The sequence below is a fragment of the Neoarius graeffei genome, chromosome 20 (genome assembly GCF_027579695.1).
Source record: "Neoarius graeffei isolate fNeoGra1 chromosome 20, fNeoGra1.pri, whole genome shotgun sequence".
Taxonomy (NCBI): domain Eukaryota; kingdom Metazoa; phylum Chordata; class Actinopteri; order Siluriformes; family Ariidae; genus Neoarius; species Neoarius graeffei.
In genome coordinates, this window is record NC_083588.1 from 62,174,413 (window position 1) to 62,193,731 (window position 19,319).

A 19,319-nucleotide genomic window follows, 5' to 3' on the forward strand; every position below is an offset into this window, starting at 1 on the left:
TGCGAGCTCGAGCTTGGTTGCTATGGTAACCCACAACAAGTTTGACAGGCATATCGGGGTTTGGGGTTGGTTTGCTGGCAGCTTTGTCCCCCCCCAGTTTTTTGTCCCCCCCAGTTCAAAAAACGTATCTGCGCCCCTGCACATGACATCAATGCGAGGGACGCTTCGGGCTGTGAAGGTTCTGAATCTTCTCAATGGAAGGACGCAGAGGTTAGGGAGCTGATTTCCATTTGGGGGGATGCAGCTATTCAAGCTAGATTGGATGAGTCATACCGCAACCGGGCGGTTTTACTTCCGTAAACACTGGCCATGCTCACTGCGTGTGACGTCGTCGTATCCTGCAATGCGCATGCGGAACACTTTTAGGTCGCTTTTCGTTCATACTGAGGATCACATACAAGTCGCATATATTTGTTAATGTGAACGACCTCACAAAAAAATCGGATTTGCAGTGTGAACGTAGCGCAAGTCACACTTTGAGATCACAATTTTTCCCGTTCTGATGTTTGAATGTTAGTGAGGATTAGCTGAAGCTCTTGATTTGTATCTGTATGATTTGATGCATCGTGCTGCTGTGGATGTATGGGTGTTCCTAATAAAGTGGTGTGTGTAAATAGCTTGATCCTGTGAACAGTCGGAACCGGTGAGACATCTCATCTCATTATCTCTAGCCGCTTTATCCTTCTACAGGGTCGCAGGCGAGCTGGAGCCTATCCCAGCTGACTACGGGCGAAAGGCGGGGTACACCCTGGACAAGTCGCCAGGTCATCACAGGGCTGACACATAGACACAGACAACCATTCACACTCACATTCACACCTACGCTCAATTTAGAGTCACCAGTTAACCTAACCTGCATGTCTTTGGACTGTGGGGGAAACCGGAGCACCCGGAGGAAACCCACGCGGACACGGGGAGAACATGCAAACTCCACACAGAAAGGCCCTCGCCGGCCACGGGGCTCGAACCCAGGACCTTCTTGCTGTGAGGCGACAGCGCTAACCACTACACCCCGGGGAGACGTTTCATTTAAAATTCCTGCTTGACTTACAGCCAGACAAATGTTTTTGAACCTTTTCTTGATTCTCAGAGCAGCAGTGTGTATGAAGGTCGTGTGAAGGGCACTTTTTAAGCAAAGCCTCGTCACGTAGCACAAATTGCACAGCATGCTTTCTAGGACCGACATCCCAGCAACCACACAGGCTTAGAAACCCGAGTGCTGAAGTAAACATGACCGTGTGTGACGTCTGCGCGTACACAGGGGATGTAAACACTCAGTCTTCAGGAGATGGTGACAGGAGAATGTGTGTGTTATTAAAGACAAATTCAATAAAAACGGTGTTGCTGTTTTGCATAACTTATTGTCCCACTGCTAAGAGCTTGTCAAATAGCTTTGTCATGGGGTGTAAATACCTTTTTTGTATAGGATTTATTTTTCTCGCCATTTCCCCTAATCTTATCTGTTATGAGAGTTTTCAGACGTCGAAATCCCTGAACAAAGACCTTTTGTTGTATTAAAAACGCACCTCGAAGGTGCCATTTAAGAACTTTAAAGCCTGAGCCTTTTGAAATCTTAACAGAAATGAAACCAGGCCAGTCTGGCGAGGCTAAACCAGGTGGGAGGGATGCTTTTCACTTTTTCATTTTGCAGCAGCTCCAGTCGTCTGGAAAACAAAACCTATGTTTTTAAGAATTATAGTAGGAGTTCTGATTCTAAGAAGGGGGGCGTGTATTTATATTTGTGTGGCGGCCTGGGAAAACTTTTTTCACATGGTGAAACTTCTCCTCTTGTACAATATACACTCACTGGTCACTTTATTAGGAACACCTCTCCGTCCACCTGCTTCAGTTTGATGCGGTTCTCTAATCAGCCGGTCCCGCGGTGCATCAAATCCTGCAGATACTAATCAAGAGCTTCAGTTAATGTTCACTAAAATTCAAACATCAGAACGGGAAAAATCGCGTGTGACTTTCTTTCACTGTGGCGTGGGTGTTGGTTTGAGCCAGGTGAGTATGAGGTTTGAGTATTTTCAGAAACTGCTGATCTCTCTCTCTCTCCTCCTGGCGTTTTCTCACACAACAGTCTCTAGAGTTAAAACAGAATGGTGCGAAAACCAAAAAACATCGAGTGAGTGAGCGACAGTTCTGTGGGCGGAAACAAACTCTATTGGCCCTTTTCCACTACCCTTTTTCAGCTCACTTCAGCCCAACACGGCTCGCGTTTCGACTACCTCAGAACAGCATGACTCAGCTCGCTTCAGCCCTGCTTAGCACGGTTTTGGAGTGGGGCTGAAGCGAGCCAAACCGAGCTGAGTGAGGCTGGGGGCGTGAGGAGACACTCCCCTGTGCACTGATTGGTGAGGAGGAGTGTCCTCACATGCCCACACACACCCCGCGAGCACGCTGGGATCTGTAAACACCGCAAACCCAGAAGAAGAATAATTACGAATTACGAGAATTTCTGAAGCCTTATGCGCCTCGCCTCATCTGTACGCTCTTGCCAGTATCTGTTGGCGTTGTCGGTGACAACAAGCCACAGAACCAAGACCAGCAACACTAACGACTCCATGTCCTCCATGTTTATTTTTTACTATCCGGGTCGTGAGACTACCGCTTAAAAGATCACTGATGTCACTGTTTGCGCCGCCTAACGACATCACGTGGCGTCCACCCACTTTCGCTAACTCCGCCCAATGTGTCCACCCACTTCCAGCCAGCACGGTTCAGCGCGGTTGTAGTCGAAATGCAACTCCAACAGCCCCACTCAGCTCGACTCAGCACGGCACGGCTCAGCCCAACTCAGCTGCGTTGGTAGTGGAAAAGCAGCATATGTTGATAAAAGTCGTCAGATGTTAACTTTTTTGATACCTTTTAACCTGCAGGGCAAATGGCCTCAATTTTTGCCTTAAAATTTTGTGGTATTTCAGCAAGTTTAAGTACACGGTTCAAGGCAATACTGATGTTTGTTTCCTAGGGATATAATTGAGTTATTTAGACACAAGTACATGTTTTAAAAGAAATCATTTATTTTTAAAAACATTTATATCTGCAACAGAGGAACAAGACAAGTCCTGGAAACATGCAAGACTTGCGTTACGGTACAAGTACGTAATACATCTTTTTATATAGAGTTTAGAACACAAAACACTGTTTTTTGCCGATAACCGTGCCTAGCAGTATTGCAAAGATGAATTATAAAACTAAAAACATTATAACACGGGAGTCTGTACTGCAGTACTGTCTTGTCTTATTCAGTTTGCAGTTGGATTTCGGAGGAAACTGAACAACCTTTTATAGTGTGGCTTACTATTTGAGACACACAAGCATGTCTTTCCGTTCATTGACTGGACTTATCACTAGCTTTTTCCACATCTATATGTGGACATCCTGACGTCAACCCGGGAAAACGTAGAGGGCACCAGCGATTACTTGTAGTGATGAAAAGCACAAATGTGCACGTGTGCCTGAAGCGAGCCAATCAGAATCACGGTGATAAATCGGGAAGAAAAAAACAAAATGGCAATCACAGGGGAGGCAAGGATGCTGGTTAATACGGGTTGTCTTTTGTAATGTACTTGCTGGAAAATCATAATTGTGCTAAAATATTTCTGCCCGAGCGTCTTGGTCAGGCAACCTGGGCATTTGGGCAGCGCCTGGCATTGAGGCTCGTCAGAGGAAAATGGCCAGATTGAGCAGTTTAAGCTGCCAGGAAGAAACTCTAACGCTACGTTCACAGTGCAAGGCTTAATGCTCAATTCCGATTTTTTTGTGAAATCCGATTTTTTTTGTGAGGTCGTTCACATTAACAAATATATGCGACTTGTATGTGATCCTCAGTATGAACGAAAAGCGACCTAAAAGTGTTCCGCATGCACATTGCAGGATACGACGACGTCACACGCAGTGAGCATGGCCAGTGTTTACGGAAGTAAAACCGCCCGGTTGCGGTATGACTCATCCAATCTAGCTTGAATAGCTCAGCTGAATCAGCTGAGACCCGCCGCCTACTTCAGCGCAGAATAGTGACGTTTGTGGCTTGTTGATGGCGTGTAAGTCAGATGACTGCGACCTGGCGGTTTAGACTGAAGTCGCATATGAAAAGAGCGGATAGGAATCGGAATTAGGACCACATATCCAAACGGCCTGGGTCGGATTTGAAAAAATCGGATCTGTGTCGTTCATATTGTCAATAAAAGATCGGATACAGGTCACATATGGGCGAAAAGATCGGATTTGAGTCACTTCAGCCTGCAGTGTGAACGTAGCCTTGGTAACTCATATAATCACTCTCTACAACCATGGTGAGCAGAAAAGCATCTCAGCATGCAAACAGCAGAAAAACCCATTGGGTTCCACTCCTGCAGTCAAGAACAGGTTCCTATTAAAGTGGCCGGTGTGTGTAATTAGTTTTCCTGAACTGAAATGTTTGTATGCATCTCATTCTGAAGACTTGCAAAAGTGAAAAGGGTGAAAATCTCCTTTTAATATTTCACTGAAACATGTGCTGAAGACCTCCTCCATTCATCCTTGCGTTTACAGCGTTCCTGACAAATTATAAAGAATGAATGATTGATTTATCAGGGTTTATGATGTGACCGGAGTTTTATTCGTACTTTAATTATCAACATCATGGACTTCAATTAGGTCACATTAACAAGTTTTCAGACTTCTCATTAGAATCCTATCTCCTCTCGCAGTTCCCACCTGATTTCAGTTCTGATCGATGTTTTGGGTAGATCTTCCCCTGGGGAACAGAACTTTTGTCGTTTTGTTTGTTCTTTGTTGTAAAAAATTTGTTTACAACTCTTTATTTTCAGTTAAATTGTGTCTCCTCCCTCTCTGTTCTCAATGGATTTCAGTTCTGATTGTTTTATTTGAAAGAACTTGGCCTTCTGCACGACACTTGGTCATTGTATTGTCAATTTTTTGCAAACGGATTAGTCATTAGGTCAACTTCACACATTCTCTTCTGACTAGAATTGTATCTCCTCTCTCGTTTATCATGCAAATTCACTTCTGATCAATGTTTTGGGTCGATCTTCTCTTGGGGAACAAAATTCAGTCCTTTTATTGATGTTTGGTGTGGAGGTTGGTTCTCTCTCACATCGTCACGTTTCAGTTCTGTTTGGTGTTTTGATGGCAGGACAGATGAGCGACTACGTCCTTGACGTTCTGGTGTAAAATTATAAATATGTTCCAGAAACGCTCCAGAACCACCTTGGTTTCCATCTGTGAGATTTCAGATCTGTGTGCGTTTCTAACTTTTATTTTCTGATGCTCTGTTTGCTCTCGTCACCATCAGGCCAGAAGACAAGCTGAGGTACTCTTCTAAACCCTCGGCCGGGGCCGAGAACAAAGACGGGCAGCCTATCGAAGAGTCCGAGATCTTGATCTCAAAATCTCCTCAGAAGACGAGAGAGCCGTCGCTCTTCCTGGCTCTGTGCCGGGCCTTCGGGCCATACTTCCTCATCAGCTCCATCTACAAGATCATTCATGACATCCTGATGTTTGCAGGACCAGAAATCCTCAGGTTACTTTTCCCGTTCAGTCAGTGTGTGTGTGTGTTCGATGTTTGCTGTCTCTCACAGTGGGCTGCTTTTTGGAGTGTTTTCTGGTAAAACATCCCGCTGTGACCTTTTGGACGAGATCGACTCGGAGTTTGCTTAAGCATGCTGGGAATTATCAAGTTATAAACCGATCCAGCTGTTCTCTTCTCACAGGCCTCTTATTCACCCGCGATTTGTGTTCAGGTTATACAGTGGGGCAAAAAAGTATTTAGTCAGCCACTAATTGTGCAAGTTCTCCCACTTAAAAAGATAAGAGAGGCCTGTAATTTTCATCATAGGTACACTTCAACTATGAGAGACAGAATTGGGGGAAAGAATCCAGGAAATCACATTGTAGGATTTTTAATGAATTAATTGGTAAATTCCTCTGTAAAATAAGTATTTGGTCACCTACAAACAAGCAAGATTTCTGGCTCTCACAGACCTGTAACTTCTTTTAAGAGGCTCCTCTGTCCTCCACTCGTTACCTGTATTAATGGCACCTGTTTGAACTCGTTATCAGTATAAAAGACACCTGTCCACAACCTCAAACAGTCACACTCCAAACTCCACTATGGCCAAGACCAAAGAGCTGTCAAAGGACACCAGAAACAAAATTGTAGACCTGCACCAGGCTGGGAAGACTGAATCTGCAATAGGTAAGCAGCTTGGTGTGAAGAAATCAACTGTGGGAGCAATTATTAGAAAATGGAAGACATACAAGACCACTGATAATCTCCCTCGATCTGGGGCCCCACGCAAGATCTCACCCCGTGGGGTCAAAATGATCACAAGAACGGTGAGCAAAAATCCCAGAACCACACGGGGGGACCTAGTGAATGACCTGCAGAGAGCTGGGACCAAAGTAACAAAGGCTACCATCAGTAACACACTACGCCGCCAGGGACTCAAATCCTGCAGTGCCAGACGTGTCCCCCTGCTTAAGCCGGTACATGTCCAGGCCCGTCTGAAGTTTGCTAGAGAGCATTTGGATGATCCAGAAGAGGATTGGGAGAATGTCATATGGTCAGATGAAACCAAAATGGAGCTTTTTGGTAAAAACTCAACTTGTCGTGTTTGGAGGAGAAAGAATGCTGAGTTGCATCCAAAGAACACCATACCTACTGTGAAGCATGGGGGTGGAAACATCATGCTTTGGGGCTGTTTTTCTGCAAAGGGACCAGGACAACTGATCCGTGTAAAGGAAAGAATGAATGGGGCCATGTATCGTGAGATTTTGAGTGAAAACCTCCTTCCATCAGCAAGGGCATTGAAGATGAAACGTGGCTGGGTCTTTCAGCATGACAATGATCCCAAACACACCGCCCGGGCAACGAAGGAGTGGCTTCGTAAGAAGCATTTCAAGGTCCTGGAGTGGCCTAGCCAGTCTCCAGATCTCAACCCCATAGAAAATCTTTGGAGGGAGTTGAAAGTCCGTGTTGCCCAGCGACAGCCCCAAAACATCACTGCTCTAGAGGAGGTCTGCATGGAGGAACGGGCCAAAATACCAGCAACAGTGTGTGAAAACCTTGTGAAGACTTACAGAAAACGTTTGACCTCTGTCATTGCCAACAAAGGGTATATAACAAAGTATTGAGATGAACTTTTGTTATTGACCAAATACTTATTTTCCACCATAATTTGCAAATAAATTCTTTAAAAATCAGACAATGTGATTTTCTGGATTTTTTTTTTCTCATTCTGTCTCTCATAGTTAAAGTGTACCTATGATGAAAATTACAGGCCTCTCTCATCTTTTTAAGTGGGAGAACTTGCACAATTGGTGACTGACTAAATACTTTTTTGCCCCACTGTACGTTCCAGTATAGGCATGCATATATAATATATAAAAAAAAATAGGTCACCTGTGCAAAAGTTTGCATCCTCTATCGCTTCTGGATGAGGAAAAAGAAAATGTACACTTGGATTTATCATTAATTTCCAGAAAGTAATGGCACGTGATGGTGTAGTTGCGTGAAAATAATCCACATCATTCTGGTGATTCAAATAATCTAAATCATGAAGTGACGCTATGACCTCACCAAGCCGTTGACACCCTTTCGATTTGCTCTTGTGTCTCATCACCTCAGTCAACCCAAAAATCAACTCTGAAACTCTTTATGAAATCGCGTTTCGAGGCTGTTTTAAGACCAGAGTTCCTCCTGCCCTCTCCTCAGGCTGTTGATCCAGTTTGTGAACGACTCCAGCGCCCCCTCCTGGCACGGATACTTCTACACGGCTCTGCTCTTCGTGTGTACCTGCGTACAGACGCTGGTCCTGCAGAGATACTTCCACGTGTGTTTTGTGACAGGAATGAGGCTGCGTACAGCCATCGTAGGCGCCGTGTACAGGAAGGTGAGCTCAAATCCCGCTTTCTATCTATCATATGACCTGGGGGTGTAAGTGATGAATTAATGGTATGATTATTTTTATAAATTTTTGAGTGAGGGTTTGTTAACTGTAGAAATGATGACTTTTTTTTTTTTCCACATTTAAAAAAAAAAAATTGTTTAAGATCTTTGTTTTTTTCAAAATAGAACTACAGTATAGTTTTTCAGATTTCCTCATTACAGAATACTGTTATTTAAAGTCATTAATTTACTCTATTTCTGTCTTATCTGTACCAGATTGATTATTTAATTAAAATTGTAATAAACGTAATAGTTTAATTACTTATTTAGCGCATCTTTTCATGCATATATGATCAAGTGTGCTCAAAATATTGTACCTAAAATATAAAAATACAAATGTAAATTAAACAATATCCTAAAAATAATATAAAAAACATAAAATATTAAAAGTTAATTACTCATCACAAGTTATTAATTTTGTAATTGTTTTAAATTAAATTTCATGTCCTAATTTTGTTTTTTATTCCATTCATCAGATTGAACTGTATGCAAAAAAGGAAAAAAAAAATCCAAGTTTTAGTATAAATAGAAATTATAAAATAAAATGTACATCATGAAGGATGATAATCCTATGGTGTTTTTGTATATGCATTAAAAAAGTTTTTATATATTCTAATATTTCACAATCTAGCCTTTCTGATTTGCTGTGTGGCTTGGAATATTTAATCGTTTTAAAATTTTATTTATTTATTTAAAAGGCGCTGGTGATTACGAACGCTGCTCGCCGCACATCTACCGTGGGAGAAATCGTAAACCTCATGTCTGTAGACGCACAGCGCTTCATGGACTTAATCACGTACATTAATATGATCTGGTCTGCACCTCTTCAGGTCATCCTGGCGCTTTACTTCCTCTGGCAGGTGGGGAGAGGTTTGATTCTCACTTCAGAGAGCAGGAGTGGATGCTAGTCGTATCATAGCTGTTTGTTATTAGCTGGATTAATGAACGAGTGTGATGTTTGTTTTTCCGTTGCAGAACCTGGGTCCGTCTGTGCTGGCCGGCATTGCTGTGATGGTGCTGATGGTTCCATTAAACGCAGTCATAGCCATGAAAACCAAAACCTACCAGGTAAAACCCTCTCTGTGATCGAACATGGTTTATTCCAGCTTGATGTAGAAGAAAGGATAGACTCGTTGGTAGATTGGTGGATGACTGGAAATATGCGTGGATGGATGAGTTGGTGACTCCTCCATACATGGGAGGGATATATAAATATGTAGGTCTGTTGGATGGATGAGTGGATTGGATGCTGCACAGACAGATGCATGTGTGGATGGTAGGGCTGTAACAATATGCGTATCGAAATCGCGATACGCAGAGCCACGATCCGTGTCGCGATACAAGAAGGCAGAATCGCGGTACACCCTTTCAAACTTCTCCTCAGCCCAAAAACAGAGGCGCTTCCAAACTTCAATTTATGAATACTTTACTTTTTATTTAAATTACATTTTAAACTTGCTTAAATTACTTTTATTTTTTATATCTATTAGTAAGTCGTTTTTTTGCCGACCTGCGACAATCTTCTGCGAGTCACGCAACGTCCACACTCGCCACTGGCAGAGCATTCATTTCTTTTAAGCGGTCGCCATTCTGGTTGCGACGCGGGGAGCGAATCTGTAAACAAGCAGCTCATTGGCTGGCTAGGTGTGCCACAAGCCAATCACAATCACTTGACCGGAAAGGCATGCAGTGTTGCCAGATTGGGCGGGTTTAGGTGCTTTTTGGCTGGTTTTGAACATATTATGGGGTGGAAAACGTTAGCAATATCTGGCAACACTGAAGGCATGTCTGCTTGGGCGGAAGCCTTCTGCGGCAGTTACATTTTGACACGCGAGCAATGTTTCACCATAAAAATTCTGTAATTTCCATCTGTTTTCCGCGATCACAGAAAATCATTGGGCCTATGAGAGTGAGACAGTGAGAGAGCCACCCCTCAAAAAAAAAATCTTAACGGATTTACACGATTTGGAAAAATGACTTTTTCAGAACCGAAAAAACCAGAGCTTCCGGCTCAACAGTATTATTTTGAGAAATAAAACAATCTTTGGATATACATTTGTTCATTTTTGCATACATATTACTCATTCTCTGCAGTGGTCTGAATTATTTGTTATTAAATAGTTAATGTAAGTGAGTAAATGTTAAGTCAAATTTACTACTTTAAAAAAACATTTAAAAAAAAATCGTGGGTGTATCGAATTGTGGGTCAAAAATCGCGATTTGTGAGTTAGATGTATCGTTACAGCCCTAGTGGATGGATACATGATTACATGCACTCACCGGCCACTTTAATAGAAACTCAGGGCCCGTTTACACGAGGACGCTGTCGGGTAAAAACGACTAAATATTTTATCGGAAGTGCCTTTCGTCTACACGGGGACGGCGTTTCCGAGGCTGAAAAACGGAAAAAATTGAAAACGCCTTCCAGAGTGGATAAGTTAAAAACAGCCCCCGTTGCATATCCGTCTAAACTACCCAATACGTGAAACTCTGCTCGGATCTGCTCACGTCGGGTACGCGTTTACGTCATACATATGTCATATACTGTACATGCCAGCCCGGGAAGTAAGAAAGTAAGTAAAAAAGTAAGAGCATGTCTGATTACATCGATCCAACGGACCTTCAAGCTGCTCTGGTAGCTTTAATAAACGTCCAGGAGTCCTTCGAACATCTATACCGAATCTGCACATATACCGTTAATGAACAGAGGCGGGTATAGTATGCTCGTACTTTTTTACTTTTTTTCTTACCATAGCCAGAGTAGTCAAAGTTTTCGCGGCGCAGATGTGCAGATCAGACAAGACGGAAGACGTTGCGCATGCGTGCAGACATAGCAGAGGTCTTTCACAGCATGCACATCCAATTGAATTCCACACATTTATGCGTCACCGTATAGACGCAGATTTCCTCCTTGAAAACGGTCGTGTAGACGCGGAAAAAAGTGAGAACGAAAACGGACTTCTGTGTTTTTGTTTCAGACCGTCCCCGTGTAAAGTGGGCCTCATTCTTGTTTTTTAAGATCCCTGTTCTTGGCTGCAGGAGTGGAACCCAATGTGGTTTTCTTTCAGCTGTTGCATGCTGAGATGCTTTTCTGCTCACCACAGTTGTAAAGAGTGATTTGTATGCGTTATTATGTCCGTCCCGACCGTGAGTTGGCCTAGTGGTCAGTGTGTCCGCCTCTCGACCAGGAGATCGCGAGTTCTACTTGCGGTCGGGTCATACCAAAGACCATCATAAAAATGGTACCTACTACCCTCTGGCAAGGCACGCTGCAATACAGATACAAGTCAAACTCTCGCGGTTACCAGAGGACCAGACCCCCACTGTAACCCTAGCTGTATATGCAAGAGGCTGAGGGCTATCGAAACGGAGATCAGTGCCGCACCCGTGTGCCTCAAATAGCTGGCTAGTACTGGGACAGGAGACTGCTTGAGAAGACCAGGTTCTGGCATGAGAGGGACTTTGAGTTTGATATCCTTCCTAACAAAAACCTCAAGCCAATCTGGCCATTTTCCTCTGACCTCTTAACAAGGCATTTGTTTCCACCCACAGAACTCTCCCTCCGTCACTCGGTGTCTTTGTTTTCCGCACCATTCTGTGTAGAGACTGTGTGTGAAAACCCCAGGAGATCAGCAGTTTCTGAAATACTCAAACCAGTCCATCTGGCTCAAACCAACACCCATACCACAGTGAAAGAAAGTCACATTTTGAGATCACAGTTTTTCCCATTCTGATGTTTGAACATTGTGGACATTAACTGAAGCTCGTGATTTGATGCATCGAGGCTGATTAGAGAACTGCATCAAACAGAACAGCAGGTGGGTGGATGGGTGTTCCTGATAAAATGGCTGGCGAGTGCATGTTCTGATGCATGTATAGACAGACAGTTGGTGGATGGACATGTAGATGAGCGAATGGATACAAACATGGACGGATGACTAAATTGAGGGGTTACTGGATGGACAAGTGGATGGATGGATTGGTGGATGAATACACAGACGGATGAATAAATTTAATATATTGGTGGATGGATAGATGAGTAGCTGTATACAGGCAGGAAAGAGTGAATGGATGGATGGACAGACAGACGAGGATGGATATGTGGCTGAATGGATACATAAATGGGTGGGTGGATGAATACTTGAATGGATGGATGCACGGATGGATATGTAGATGAATGGATGGACACAAGGATGTAAAGATGGATATGTAGACAGATGACTAGGTGGATACATGGATAAATTGGTAGATTCATGGGGGACAGATGGATGAACTGAATAATTGGATGGATTCAAGACAAGGATGGATGGATATACGGGTAGTCATCGACTTACGACCTATGTGACTTACAACCGATCGACTTTACAACCGTCTGGTTATGACTGGCAAGTGTTTCCCAGCTGAGCTAGCTGAGCGCATGATGGTTTCCGCCCCAGCTCCCGGCAGCGCCTCTCGCCGCGTACAACAGTTTCCGCCCCAGCTCCAGGCATATGTGCACTCCCTCGCGCACTCCATCATACAGTTTCCGCCCCAGCTCCAGGCACATGCGCGCACTCAGTCATACAGTTTCCGCCCCAGCTCCTGGTTTATGAAACGAGCAAACCCCCCCCCCCCCCCCCCCCCACCACCACCACCACCCACCAGCATGAGCGCTGCAACAGCTGATGACGTAGACGACCCACAGCCAAGCACCAGTGATGCCAGCGGTCACTAAATTTTGTATTTTATGTTTTACATTTGTGTTTTGCTATGTTTCAAACTAAAATGTTTTCTATTTTTCACACCTGTATTTCGTATTTTTTGTTTTGCACATGTTAAACGAATTGTACTGTACGCAGTGTAGTATGCAGTGTTTGACTTAAACCAAATAATGAGCCAAGGTAATGAAATAAGAAAATGTTGATAAAATAAGACTTTCAGATGATTACAATATCATTGCACATCGCAATATACTTGTGTTCATTTAACATAGGCCGACTTACGACCAGATCGGTTTACGACTGGTCAGTCGTAACCAAACGCAGTCGTAAGTCGACAACTACCTGTATTGGGTAATAAAAATAATAATAATTATTATTTTCAATTTATATAGCGCCTTTCTCAAAACCCAAGGTCGCTTTACAATTGTAGGGAAGGAAAAAAAAAGGTCCACCAAATAAAGGTCAGGATGTCATTTCAATGGTGTAGCAGCCACAGTCCCACCAAAAGGCGCACGAAAACAAGTCCCACACCACCGGCGCAGCCGCCGCGACGCCACCGAGCAACATCCAGACCCTCCAGGATTTCGCGATGTTGCAATTTGCAACTTCAACGCAAATTCAACCAATCCCCGTGAATTCAGGGCGGTGTTGCAATTATATCCAATCACCGCAACTTTCCCGCAAATTTGACCAATCGTTGGCGTCGTCTTGAGGTGACGTCGGCAAACTACCTTCCGCCTTACTTCCGTGTATACGTTCAAGAGCAGCAGCATGTGCGAGCAGTGTTGCCAGATTGGGTGGTTTCCTGTCCAATTGGGTAGTTTTAAGTGCATTTTGGTGGGTTTTGACACATTTTGGGCTGGAAAACGTCAGCAGTATCTGGCAACACTGTGTGCGAGTCAGTGTTTATGTAGGCTTAAATTCTGTTACTGAAAGTGTGTTATGTTTACAGTGAAGGACTGTGTGCACTTTTTATTTTTTTTTACTTAATACAAGAAATTAATGGATGCCAACATTTTTGCCAAAATGGTATTTTATTTTCCATTGTTTAGGCAGCTTCAGCATCATACTGAGATTCTGTTCAAATTGTTTTTTTTTTTCTTCTATGAAGCCTGAGCCATTTATTTTATTAGTTTATAATTATTGTTTAATTTAGTCTTCAGGAGAGACTGCCTGCACACAGTACTAGTATTAATAGTGTTTTTTTTTCTTACATGAAAGCTGAGGCATTTATATTATATTTTAAGGTAACTTCATGTTGTGCTGTGAGGTTCTCTGCACTTTAACTTTTGAACCAACAGGTGCATTTGGATCAGTAAAGCCTATTTTTCTGCATTTTTGTAGTCCTGGTAATCTTTTATATTGGTAAAGTTGTTTATAGGACCATTTCTCAGTGTCTGTTTTTTTAATCAATAGTTTTTCAGTAATAACTTATCACTCAATTTTAATCACAAAAAGAGAAAATCGCAACAATTTCTCGGAACTTTCACTTCCTCCCGCAGTGTAATCACAACAAAAAACCTAAACACCGCAACTTTCATCGCAATTTTTTGGAAAAAAAAAAAAAACCCGCAACATCAGACATTTTAGCCCACCACAATCACAAAAAAGGCCCACGAAATCCTGGGGGGACTGAACATCACTCGGAACACCACACCATGGATCCACAAAGTGAGCACAGACGCACCGCCACGCAGAGCGCTGGTATGTCCCCAGCTGCCGCACCGCCACCGAGCAACATCGCTCAGAACATCACGCCAAGCGCTAAAGCACCGTTGCACAGAGCGCTGGACAACCACGATGTCAAAATGAGCAACGAGCTCACTGCAGTCCATAGTGAGGAGCACCGGCATCACCCACAGCAAACCAAGGCCTGGAGTGAACCGATGCCCAAAACTGCGTCTGGAGCTACACCACAACCGGCAGACAAAAACGCTCAAACAAAAGCAAACATCAAACTACACAAAAAAAAAGAAAAACACAAGAGAAAAGAAAACTTAAAAAATGCAAAGCTCCAGTGTGGATAATTGATGCATCATTAGATCCTCTCCATTGTTTATTACAGTGTTCTCCATGGAGTCTTTTAGAACTGTCCCTCATCCTTTAGATTTATGTGGACACGTAACGAATCTTTTAATTTTTTCCCTGCAGGTTGCACAGATGAAGAGCAAAGACAACAGGATAAAGCTGATGAACGAGGTGCTGAACGGCATCAAGGTGCTGAAGCTGTACGCGTGGGAACTCGCCTTCAGAGACAAAGTGTCTCAGATCCGAGAGAGCGAACTGCGTGTGCTGAAGAAGGCTGCTTACCTCGCCGCCGTGTCCACCTTCACCTGGGTCTGCGCTCCCTTCCTGGTGAGGGGCGGCGATCTCGTAGCACTTCATCATGGAGCACTTGGTTTAATCTGATCGTTGTGTACTCATTTGAATAATTTACATTTAAATCAGGTCCTGTACTCTTGTGTTTCGTCTGCTAGGTGGCGCTGTCGACGTTCGCCGTGTACGTGCTCGTGGACGAGAACAACGTTCTGGATGCGCAGAAGGCCTTCGTGTCCCTTGCTCTGTTCAACATCCTGCGTTTTCCTCTGAACATGCTCCCCATGGTGATCAGCAGCATAGTGCAGGTCTGCAAGACGCAACGTTGAAACCTTATTTTCATTACGTTTGCATATAATGAGGAATTTTTCTTATGGTTTTAGATGTGATATTTCATTTGAAATAATTATCTTTAGAGATGAACAAAAATGGTTGAAATTAATGTTGTCGGTAATTGTAATGAGCTCAGTGTGGTGGGTGCCAATACTTTGGCTTTACGCTCTGTTGCTGGAGCAACATTTAGCTTATTTTTAGATGCTCATTTCTCCTTTTAGTTCCTTTTCTTTATTAGATGTGAGATGTTCATGTCTGTTTTCATGACAGTTTGAAATTTCAATGCTTTATGGATTAACATGGCGTCTTGTGCGCGCTCTCTCTCTCTCTCTCTCTCTCTGTCTGTCTCCCTGTCTGTCCCTCCCTGCAGGCGAGTGTCTCGCTGAAGCGTCTGCGTGTGTTTCTTTCCCATGAGGAGCTGGAAGAGGACAGCGTGGATCGCAGAGCAGTTACTGGCTGTAAGCTGCCACTAATAATCATCTTAACTCCTCTTCAGACTTCACTTCAATCTGAATCTTTATGTGAATCATTCCGCATGTTGATCTGAATCTTCTCGCACGCTTGAGTGTGAACTGAGACGAGACCTTGTAATCGTATTATCACGTGTGCTTGAATCCGAGTCATCACCTGCACTTGAATGCCGATCATTGCAAGTGTTTGAATCTGAATCATTCTGACTGAATCACTTTAAAGCCTTGGTGTTTCAATGATTCTTCTCAAGTGAATCAAATGCTTCGGTCTGAAAATGTTCGTAAGCGCAGACTCTTGAATCGGAATCAAAAAGCTATATAATTCTAGTCAGAAACGGTGCAAATGTTTGAATCAACTCGGGCTTGAATCTGAATCCACAACAACAAAAAAAAGCTTGAATTCTTTGTTTGCAGTCATGTGACCTTTTTGCCTCCTGGCATCCAAGCCAAGTACGCATACATCCGTCGTCATCTTGTGGAAAACATTAGGGGTGTTCACACGGCACATATGTATCAGATAACGTTATCCAGGGACAAATGTCGGCCCGGGGGCATTTTGAGTTACTGACGGATTCAGAAAGTACAGTTTCTAAGCTTTCCAATGATGCCTTCCATGTGGAGATCTGACAATATTTGAAGAATGTGTGGCCTTTTGAAAGTGCATACCTCTTAAAACAGAAAAGGGAGAAAATCGCCCTCAAAGTTTTCCATCTCCGCTACTCTGGGTGCAGGGCGGGCACATAATGGTGCTCATCTGCATGACATTAAGGAAAGCCCTACCCCCTACTAGCTAGCACGATGCTACTTTCATGTAAACAAAGATCACCTCGTCAATTTTCCTTCCATGCAAAGTATGCCCAACACAATTATGAAGTACAAAAATAAGTCCTAAAGTATACTTTAACGTTTTGTGGTTGAAAAATTACTCACACCGTTAGAAAGAGAGCACAATGATGACACAACTAACTCAACGCTAGTTTCATATAACCAAACCACAACACACTCCGTTACATGCAAAAATAACCACACAGCCTTAGATTAATAAACCTACCCCATCAGAAAGAGAAACGTCGCCTTGCACACGCCAATGCCTCCGATGGAATGTAGTCCTAGAACACTTCCTTTTGGTTGCGTTTTTTTTTGCTAGAAATGGTTATCTCCGATGTAAATACCGTGTGTCTGTTTGCTTCGCGGTGTTTCAGCTCCTCTGCGCTCTGTTTAGCTTGCTCATTCCATAGTGAAATTACACGCCTGTATGCAGCTTAAGTAGCCACGAGCTCAGCTCGTATCATACAGCTGCTTCGCGAAAAAAAAAAAAACCCAAAAGACTTAAATCATCATGTGAACGGCCCATATGGTAATTTACCCACACCCCCCAGCAGGCTACAGTCCTGACAAAAACGAGACAATTTGCAACAAAAAATGTATGCTTTTCCAACAAAACAATCTATTATCTGAAATACTGATTGCATTCTTCAAGATCTCAACTTGCACATGATGGAAAAAAACAAAAATCACAAATTTCGAAAAAAATGCTTCTTTTGCGATTATCTCGGATTCGTTTCGGCCAACATGCATCCCTGGATTCGGTGAGGTGTCACATATTTGCATCGATGCTGCACCGATGTATTTTGTTGCGATATATCTTACACCGGTGTAAATTTTGTGGAGCGTTCACACGTCACAAACCTGCTTACTAGAGAGAAGCGCGTTAGTACCGGTGCAGCCCCACTTGCGTTCACACGGCAGTTTTTGCGACCGTGCTATACGATAGTAATAATGCGGAAATGAAATATGCGCATGCGTGAAAATGTACTTCCTTTTCCCGGTTGTCATGGCATCACCAAGCACCGGGAAAGCAACATGGATGAAGACACCAGTGTTGCCAGATACTGCTGACGTTTTCCAGCCCAAAATATGTTCAGATCCGCCAAAATGCACTTAAAACCGCCCAATCTGGCAACACTGGAAGACACGCAGTTCTGTTGTTGTTGATGATCACCATTTTGGAAGCGCAAAATACCAGGATGCAAATTATGCAATGCCCGTATGTAATCAACTCTCCTCACGCGTAGCGAGTCTACCCCTGTAGCGTTCAGACGTCCCATTTTATATCAGTGCTGCCCCGCAAACTAGCATTTACTCCGGAGTAAATTTCTTAAACCACCTCCCGAGCAGGGTTAGATTTCCACCGGTTTAAGCAGCTTTCAGGGGCTACACCGCTATAACTTTGTACCGTGTGAACGCTCTACCGGGGCAGCCCCGGTGCTACACCGGAATAAAAGTTGCCGTGTGAACACCCTTATTCTACATCTGACTGTGATAACAGACGAGAAACAAAAATAAAATCGACATGTCAAGAAATATTTATGTGACGGATCGGACCCATACAGCTTAAAAAAAAAAAAAGAGAGACTTTTCAAGCGATTTCAACAATTTTCCAAACCATAAAATTTCTGGACATTTCCAGTTATCTGGGAGTCCAAACATCATTTTACACGAAGAAACAAATGAAAGCTTTCAAAAGTCTTAGTTATAACTCTTTTTCGTTTGTGGCTGTGTTCATGACGTTGGAATAAGACGTCTAAAGGACAATAATCGTTTTATTTTTGCGAGAGTGAGTAACGTAAGCCGAAGTGTGGGATGTGATTTGGAGTCGGAGCTGCTGTCGGCATTTCTGCAACAATAACTTGCGTTTTATTTCATGACGGTTCAGACGTCGCTCAGACTTATGAATCGACATCATTGAACAACGTGGAAAAAAATCAATCGAGGCTGACTGACAAACTAGTTTCATCATTTCATTTTATTTATTTATTTATTTATTTATTTATTTTTTACAACACCCAAAACGTAAGAACTTAACATTAGAAGTTTTGATTTTTAGATCCATAAAGTTGATGTACGTACCTTTTTAACAAAACGATCACTGTAAACACGAGCATGTGGACTCTTGATTCCTTTCGAGCACAGTAAAAGGTTTACGAGTCATTTTTCACGGCGTCTTTTTTGTTGTTCTTTCACCCTTGTGCACGACGACGACTTTTATGCCGCTTTTCCACTACAAACGCGGCTGAGCCGTGCCGTGCCGAGTCGAGCTGAGTCGAGCTGAGCGGGGCTGTTGGAGTTGCATTTCGACTACAACCGCGCTGAACCGTGCTGGCTGGAAGTGGGTGGACACATTGGGTGGAGTTAGCGAAAGTGGGTGGACGTCATGTGATGCCGTTAAGCAGCGCAAACAGTGACATCAGTGACAGTGGCGGAACAAGTCAGAGCCGGGCCGGGGGCGGGGCAAATGACCGGGCCCTTTATTAAAGCTCATCATAACATCATTTTAGGCTACAAAATGTCCGCAACTGCGGTGTTTACCAATTTCAACACTACCGGGTGCAACTATGTTATTTAGTACATCAAGTCCTTCAAACAAACATGTAACTCAGAAACAAAAAACATTAGGATACTGTACATGGCTCATAATAAAACATCAATAGCCTATACTGCGCACATTATTTGAAGGGCATACGAATGAGCGCTCAGAGTGGT

The 19,319-nt window shown here is 43.3% G+C and overlaps 1 protein-coding gene across 2 annotated transcripts in view; it reads left to right on the forward strand.

Annotated features, from left to right (window-relative positions):
- The window catches only part of abcc1 (ATP-binding cassette, sub-family C (CFTR/MRP), member 1), an 81,361-nt gene that overhangs the window by 25,614 nt on the left and 36,428 nt on the right, over nt 1–19,319 (forward strand). For both annotated transcript variants that reach the window (XM_060902154.1, XM_060902155.1), the window contains exons 8-14: nt 5,303–5,530; nt 7,724–7,901; nt 8,656–8,817; nt 8,933–9,025; nt 14,809–15,012; nt 15,135–15,281; nt 15,677–15,764. In XM_060902154.1, the coding sequence (XP_060758137.1) occupies nt 5,303–5,530; nt 7,724–7,901; nt 8,656–8,817; nt 8,933–9,025; nt 14,809–15,012; nt 15,135–15,281; nt 15,677–15,764 (1,100 nt within the window). The remainder of the gene's footprint in view (nt 1–5,302; nt 5,531–7,723; nt 7,902–8,655; nt 8,818–8,932; nt 9,026–14,808; nt 15,013–15,134; nt 15,282–15,676; nt 15,765–19,319) is intronic.